Source organism: Tribolium madens, unplaced genomic scaffold (genome assembly GCF_015345945.1).
Source record: "Tribolium madens isolate multiple individuals breed KSU strain unplaced genomic scaffold, Tmad_KSU_1.1 Scaffold_2;HRSCAF=44;Tcas5.2_LGX, whole genome shotgun sequence".
In the NCBI taxonomy this organism is placed as follows: Eukaryota; Metazoa; Arthropoda; class Insecta; order Coleoptera; family Tenebrionidae; genus Tribolium; species Tribolium madens.
This window is the reverse complement of record NW_025400995.1, coordinates 6,766,674-6,775,192: the sequence shown is the minus strand read 5'-3', so window position 1 is coordinate 6,775,192 and position 8,519 is coordinate 6,766,674. Positions and strand designations below refer to the sequence as shown.

General features: G+C 33.1%; 2 protein-coding genes across 2 annotated transcripts; both read left to right on the top strand.

Annotated features, from left to right (window-relative positions):
* Positions 1-4,903: 4,903 nt before the first annotated feature.
* On the top strand, positions 4,904-5,892 carry LOC123006592 (keratin, type II cytoskeletal 2 epidermal-like). Its single transcript, XM_044401181.1, has 2 exons — positions 4,904-5,039; positions 5,384-5,892. Exons 1-2 carry the CDS (start codon positions 4,979-4,981, stop codon positions 5,842-5,844), a joined length of 522 nt encoding a protein of 173 aa, XP_044257116.1. The 5' UTR covers positions 4,904-4,978; the 3' UTR covers positions 5,845-5,892.
* Positions 5,893-7,394: 1,502 nt separating this feature from the next.
* LOC123006060 lies at positions 7,395-8,480 on the top strand. The gene is made up of 4 exons (XM_044400215.1): positions 7,395-7,545; positions 7,600-7,915; positions 7,966-8,080; positions 8,430-8,480. The coding sequence occupies exons 2-3, from the start codon at positions 7,668-7,670 to the stop codon at positions 8,075-8,077; spliced, it is 360 nt and encodes a 119-aa protein (XP_044256150.1). The 5' UTR covers positions 7,395-7,545; positions 7,600-7,667; the 3' UTR covers positions 8,078-8,080; positions 8,430-8,480.
* The last annotated feature ends 39 nt before the right edge of the window (positions 8,481-8,519 follow it).

The following is an 8,519-nucleotide window of genomic DNA, read 5'->3' as shown; positions in this document are numbered from 1 at the left end:
ATTTTGTTGATGGGTTTTCTCTGTTCCGGATTTTATTAATTATTTGAGAGAACTTCGACGGTATCAAAACCAATCAATATTCATTTCAAATTAAAATAAAAAAGATTTAAAAATGGAGATTGTATAAAAAATGGTTACTTAAAAGTGAGATGTCAAACTAGTAATTCCTTTTGTGCTATAAGTACATAATAAGACAGTCTATGAAATATTAACAAAGCGAAATGTCGATAAGTTTTTTCCCCGTCATAAATTTTAAATAAAGTATATGATTCCAGTGTTTTATCTTTGATCTGAAATATTCGAATTTTATTACTTGAAATATAGGAGAATAATAAAATCGATTTCCACAATATTAGGGATGTGATATGGAGCATTTCTAAACAGCTTGTATGTGGCATAATGATGTTAGGAATAATCAGATTCGGAGAAAATGTAATTAGAATGATGATAATAAGCGGTTAAAAGGCGATCAATAATGCTTTTCGCACACATAGAAGTGAATTACTAATCAAAATAATAGCGATCTGGTTTGCCATCAATTTCTGCTGATGTTAATGAAAACTGTAACCCAAACAGAGAGGAAAGTGAGGAAACTGCTGCGAGCAATAAACTCGAAAAGTTGAGATGATTCAAATAGTCGAATGAAAAAAGGTGATAATACAATATACGATCCAAGAGAATTCTTTATTGTCAACTTCGAGTTTTTCTTTATAATACATATAACAATTTCATCCAAAGAATTTCTATTTTAAAATGATTTATTAATAAGGCCACAAGTTCTATTTTTATATCATTTAAATTAATGGCTACAGGATACAAAGAGGGAAAGTGTTAATAACGTTATTATTATTATCCTGTCAGAGATTTAAAGTTAACAACTGGTAAAATAAACGTAAATGAGCAAGTCGGGCCTAATTGCAACGAGTTTTGTTCGAAATAAATCCAAACCTTTTGTGTCAATTAATTACATACAAACACGTCTGGTCAGCACAAAATGATTTTAAGGTGTAAAATCTATGGATTCTATAATTATTAAAATATATTTTAAAAATAAAATTTCAAGGATTTTGTCCTGCTTACTTAATGCATACCTAAAGGTACAAGTTTTAAGGATTTTGATCTATTTTTAAAGTACTTTAAATAAGATAAATTTTCAAGACATTTCGACCAATTTTTTTAAGTTTGTATTATGTATGTGCACTTGTTTAGCACAAGTAAAAATTTGAAGGCATTGCGATCTGTTTGTGTTCAAATATTAACTAACTAACTGGAGAACAGCCGCAGTGGCGCAGCGAGGGGAGGTTTTGGGGGTTAAAACCCCTCCCAGAACAAAATCAGGCATAATTATTTTGAAATGGTAATGAAACTAAAATTAATATTTTAGATGAAACAACCAAATTAAACATTCGAATTTTGTATATAATTATTTTTGATGTTGTCATAACTTCAAAAGATTCACAAATGTTTCCTTTTTTATTTTGTAAATTGCAGCAAAAATGTATCTCAAACGTTATAATATTTTTATGCACATATACATATGTAAAATGTTCCGAGAAATTGGCGTCGAGAAAAGTGCAAAATTCTTAATCGTTTAGAATAGTGTTAGGCACAATCGACTGATTTTGACTATCAAATAATCTGTCATCGAATTATTTGAACTATCAAATGAATCATTCATTAAAATTCATTCATTTATTTTATTCAATCGTTTGAGCGAATAAATGGTGGTGATGGAATAATTCATTCGATAGTTCAAATCATTCGATAATAATCAAAATCATTTATCTACACCTGCAACATCAGCGCCTGAGAAAGATTTTTTTTTTAAAACAGGACAGTTAATGACTGAAAGGCGAAAAATTTAGACTGTATTGTTTTTAATAATAAATAAATGATTTTAATCGAATAAATTTTCATACGCGCACGTGCTTGGCAAAATTTCAGTAGGTACAAACTTCCATTGAGTGAATTATTAGAGTGAGATAAACACATTAACTAACTGTACGTGAGAAATAAATGAATTTAAAATTTAAAATAAAATATATTTTTGTAATTTGCCTCCATTTTGATTGTTTAATAGACATATTAACCAACGGGACGTCATTATGTGCGATCTCTTAATAATAATTAACGGAACATTTTACGAAAATTTACAAAAAATACTTTAAAAAAAACTTGAAGAAAAGACCTTGAAGAACACATTCTTTAAAATAACTCGTGCGCCACTCGTTATTTAAACTTGAATTCGTGCTTTAGGATTGGTCTTATGAAACTTGTTTTTTAATATACTACCCATTTAATAAATATAGTCTATAAATTTTACACCTAAAAATCATTTTGTGCTAAACAGGCATTTATAATAGTAACAGTAATAAACTCATTTACTTTGGGTTTGTTAAAATTAAATTAAAAAACTATTCTTTGAGGTTGTGGCGTTAGTTAATGAAGTGTTTCTATTTATGGTCGACCCTTTGATGGAATTCACTTGATGTAATTATCTCCGAATAATTTATCATTATATCGTTTTAAGGGCTTTCGATGTAAAATTAGAACAAAATGCAATAATGTATCAAGTGTCAGATGAGTGGAATATATGCAAATCCTCTATTATCTCTAACTATGTTTGCCCAATGTTAAAAAAATTGACGATTCTTCAAATATACCATCATTTCCTCTTACTGATTTTGCATCAAGTTTGACAATACAATAACTTGAACGTAAATAATATTTGCACAATTGCATCTTCTCTCGGTTCTTTGTCAGATTTTAAGTTGCGATCCAGGTTGTACGCCAATCTAATTATGCGCGACACTCAGGGTGTTCTTACTTGATTATTCGATCACGTCATGTCTTGTAAAACACTCGAATAGGTAACTTTATAAATACACAAGAGTAACAGCTGGAAAAGCAGCTTTTCTTCATCGAAAATCATAACATTGTTTTCACACGTTTCGACAACTGTTCGAAGTTTAATCTAAACACTGACGAACATGTGATCACAGAACGAAACTTTTCACTCCTTTGTGAACATTCAGGGGAGCAAAAATATTTATTTGAGGGAGTAAAACCACTTCCGCCACACCCTCTCTGTGTCCACAGTTTTAATTCTTCATTGAACTGTTTGCCGTGGGCGAACACAATATCATCGCTTTAGTCTCCTAAATACAAAACTTGTGTCATTTTTGATTTATTCTTAATACTTCATATTTTCGGAACATATTTTCTAAATACGTACACACAAGCCTACGAAAAAACAATATGCTTCGTGGTATCGATCCACATAAAATATTTTGCTTCTAGTGCGTTATTCTGTACAAAGCCGAACGTCATAAATCGCATTATAATTTTTCATGTTTTTAACGAAATGAAATTTTGATAAAATAACTTAATAAAGGAGTGTTTCAGCGTCAAAGCTTTGTTTAATAATTTTAATTATTTTTTGTAAACGTCATTATACGTGCCCACTATGAGAGGAATGAAAAGTCAGCTTGTTATTGAAACCGACAATTTATTTAAAAAAAAATCTAGAGTGATAAACTTTACGCTTCTGAAAACTGATTAAGAAACTACACGAGCGGTTAATCCGAAATGATACAATGAAAGTTTTAATCTGCGTTTAAATTTTCTCTCTGTGCTTTTAACAAAGTCCCAGTCGTAAATCCAGTAAAAAATACATTAAATGCAAGTTTTAGAAATACTCAAAAATTTTGGAGAGTATTTGCATATTTATATAGGTTTCCTGAAAATAAACGCATTCTCTGGAGTGACTCACTGTTGCTCTAATGAAATCATCTAAATAAGAAATCTAGAAGATTAAAATCGCCCATAACAAGTCAAGATTATGTCAAAATTAATTAGAACCTTTGTTGACTCAGCTTTCCCTTATTTTCTGTGTCTGTTCGCTTCATGCGACAAATCTATAACTTTGAAGTTCACTTCCAAGTCTTGCAACGGCAATCTATCAATTTACCTGAACATGTTCGCTTATGCATGAAAATCGCTGAATAAAAATACAGTACCTATAACAAATGTATGCGAGGGGTAAATCCGGAATCCCAATATTTAAATATTTATCACTCTTTGTATTTAATTCAACGTGTTTCAGCAAGTGGCTCTTAAATTTTCCTGCCATACGTCATAATATCTTTGGTACAAAGCAAAAGCTCGAGAAAATGAGTTGGTATTAAAGCGAAAGCGGCTTAAAAGTTTATTACAGCCGCCCAAAAACAGGACTAAACTCCCCCTTCAGCCATTGTTAACTTTTATCAGTTGTCTTTAATGAATATTAAACTAAGTTCACGGATACGATATAAAACTTATTTCACAACAAATTATTTTAACGATTCACTACTGTCAATCTGCTGATGGATTACCTACATTAGTTTCAAAACACTGCACCGGGAAATTACATTCAACCACTCGAATTTAGTCAAAATTTCTTAACTATAGTCTTCACTTAAACATTCATTTGACATTTTGCACCCTTTATGTCTTCTCGGCATTTCATGGGCTTTGCTAACAGCGAGTTCCGGAAATATTTTTGAAACACCCACAATGAGCACCCTTTTTCTAAATTTTGCACATTGGATTAATTTAATGACTGTACTCTCCATGTTTATAGACCCTAGAGAATGTCTTCTAACGACGGTTTTAATTAACTGAATAAATTTGTAAATCCCGAATGAAATTTGGTTTTTACGTTCAATTTATTACGTAAGTGTCGCTTTTAACGAAGTAGGTAAACAAATGACTTTTTATCTGTGAAATTTAAATAAATAAGGCAACAATATTTAAAAATACCCGTGTTTGACAAGTATGAAATTTGTTTTTCTTAAAAATTTTATTGTGGTTCCCGTAGTTTGCCTAAAGTCAACAAAAAGAAAATTTTTGGTGGGGACAAGTCATTTATCTTAACTCATATATAAATATCCTCTTCATGTCCATTACGTGAAGTTATTACAAATACATCATTACGAAGATGAAGTGCTTAATATTTGTTTTATCAATTATAGTAGCTATTCAAGCTGCTAGTTATCAGTGTAAGTACTTCTGAATATACAACATTACTATAAATAAAACCAGACGAGTTTTTCCAAAAGCCCCATTTCTAGCGACATTCGTATCAAAAGAAACCAAACAAAAGACTCACGATTTCTGATTAAACAAAACTTGGAAATTCATTTCAAAATATGTATTTATTAAAGTTAATTCCGTAAAATCGTCGAATCTTTTATTTAGTTTAGACAGAATGATTCACAAGACCTCGACTTCTTAAAAAACAAACATACTGAAACCGTCCAAGGCCGAACCCATTAAAAATCATTACGAATTCTACTAAAAAATCACTAATTTACCAAATCAATATTTAATCCTTTGTTTCCAGTAATTCCAGTCATTGAACACGACGGGGAAGTCTACATCGCACTTTCCCACCAATCTCGAAGCGGCCGCTCGGCCGATCCGCGCCGTTACGGTGGCTACGGATCTCCTGGAGGATCCGGGGCCCAATCCGACGCTTCAGCCACCAGCCAGACCCAAACCGGCTCTTTCGGGCCTTTCGGACCTTTTTTCGGCGGCAAAGGCTTTGGAGGCGGCACTTTTGGCAACTCGAATTCAAACGCCGGAGCCAAAGCAGGAGGTTTCGCTTCCGGAAATTCCGACTCGATTGCCAATGCCCAATCCCAGACTTTCACAGGAAATGGCTTTTCAGGCTCGGCCTCTTCGGCCAGTGCATCCAGTCATAGTTCCTCAGGTGGTTTAGGATTAGGACACAGCCATTTAGGGGGAGGCTCAGCCTCAAATGCTCAAGCAGCCGCTCAAAGCGACGGTAAATCGCATTCGTAATTTTTTATTTTTGCAAATTGTGTCTTGGCAAATATACTATGGAAAATTTGGATGTGTTTTATTGTAATTAATGAAGCAAAAAATATCATCAAATTGTGCGTCACTACTAGTTATAATCATTATCATTAACGTTGGCACGCCACTGGTGATTATGTGTTACTTGAGGCTAGATGTGTTATGCAACCAATTATACAAGTGCGCTAATTGTGGCGTACCTCTACCCTTGGAATTTAATGAGGAAATGAGTGTGTGAGGGAGGGTAATGATTCTGGCAATAAACAGGGATGCTTGCAAATTATGATAAATATATAACGGAGTTGGAAATTTATAGCTTCCCAAAGTAAATTGGAAGACAGATTTAATTACATTTCGTGAGCTTTGTTACATTCATTTTTTGAATTAAAATTTATGTTGCCAGAGGAATAAAAACACTAATTTATGAAACAAGTCAAACAGTTGAAACCACAAGTACACATTTATTGCACATGCTCCATTTACATAACTATATTTCAATGTTCATTAAAGTTTGCTGAATATTCTACATGGTAGCAGATGTTCTTGTTCGTAACTTATTAATACCTCTTGAATAATAAAAATCTTATCTCAAAATTTGTGCAAATAGGATAATTGGATAGGTGTTAAAATAAAACAAATGAAACTCGCTGTACATTGCATTCAAAAATACAAACAACTTAACAATTACTCCTAATATGTAATATATACTACTAAACATGTTTGTTAGTGATGTTGATTGTAAATTTTGTACCTGTCTATCTGGTATAAGTTGTAGGTACATGCGTGTCGAGAAAATTAATTATAACAGATGATCAATAATCTCAGACACTGGAAGTATAATTGGATGATGTCGGTCTGACAACAACTGAAACTCTTAGCAAGACATAAAATCATAAAAATTGTTAATTTTAATCATTGCTTACGTAGTACATAAATCTTTTATTCTGGTGTTAATATATTATACCCTCACAAAGTAGAGAGCCCTTGTGCTTTGTCATAAATTACAGACCACGCCATTATTGTCAAAGGGTGTTTCACGGTCTGGATGATGATACAATCGGGGGTGGACGAAAACTCTTTATGTCCGCATGCGACAATTAGTACATTTAAATTTTCAGACGAGTAAAAAACACTGAAAAAGTTCGCATTTCCCGGAAATAAAAACAACAAATTCAAGTCGAGCTGTATTAATATTTCAAATTAAATCCGTATTCCTCGCCTTCTTTGTTTAATGACAAAAATAATAAATACATAAATTGGTGTAAAAATACGCAGGCAGTAACCTTGCGTTTGGTCTTCCGTCTTTACAGATTTCCGTAATTCTATTATTACCTACTCCTGTATCAAAATGTAAAAAAAAATCATTATAATACAAAAGCCAGTTAAAAATAATTAAACCACTTAATATATTCGGTTGATTTTTGCCCGATTTAAATAAAAAAGAAAAGACAAAGAAAATTAGCTAGACCACAATTAGTTATGTGACCTTAGATTATTTAAATTGAAACTCTTTCTGGTCAATGCCACAGCCAAAACGTGTTTCATAAATAAAGTTTAACAAAATTTCCCACAAATTAGTTTAAAAAAATAAAAAACAGTGGAATTTTCCCCTTTTTTTTAAATTTACCAACAAGACTTGCCCTTAACATACATCGACTGGTGTCCTCTCAATGAGCTGATGTTTAAGTAAACATATTAGAGTTTGAATTCAGTGGATATAACTGAATTTTATATTTTCAGGACAAGTTATATAAGCACCTTGCTTAAGACAGCCCAAGCAGTTCCCAGCAAGCTCAGTGCCAGCCGACATGAAACTCCTTGTACTTGTAGCTTTGTGTTACTTGGTGTTTGTTATCAACGCAGCCACCGTACCGCTCAGTGAAGATGAGTTAAACACGCGACTTGTAATAAGACAAAGAAGATCACCGTTTATACTCACAGCCTTGGGTGCAGCAGGACTAGTGGGAGCAGGACTTGTTGGTGCAGGGGTTGTCGGACTCGCAGGAGCAGGACTTGTAGGTGCAGGACTCGGTGCTAAAGCCGGATTTGCAGCAGGGTTCGTAGCAAAATAACTGAAATAGTCAAAATTCTAAATATCAATTCTAGAGCCTTGACAGGAGCTGCGGCCAGGTCCTATGGGGGAGCTTACTATTATACCAATTATGAACCAAAAAACACCAATTATGAATACAGAGCCAATTTACGAGTGCGAGTATAGCAGGTATGTTGGTTTCTTCCCAGTTGTTGTTTTTGGCCCCATTGTTGCATCAACCACAAGGGAAAATACATTACCTGAAATCAGGTTGTGAAAACTTGCAAGTTCCAACAGGGACAGTACGGGAAATTATTAACAGTTATAATTTTCTAATATATTTTCGTTTTTCTGTTATTATTTTGATTTGCAAAACGGCTTCTGCACACTCTGTGACATAAGTCAGAAATTTTACCGCGAGAAACAATCATACTAATCATAGTACGCGCTGGAAGATGTCATTGGTTGATGCACTGTCATGGCGGCAGATTCAAATCTGCGCGGTAAACACGTTTCAGTTTTTTATTCTTATTTTCAGGTGTGGCTTCACCAGGATGTAGTTTTTGTACAAATAAATTAATTAAAATTGTCTTTTGTTTTATTTTTAGCCTGACAGGTAATAGGGGAT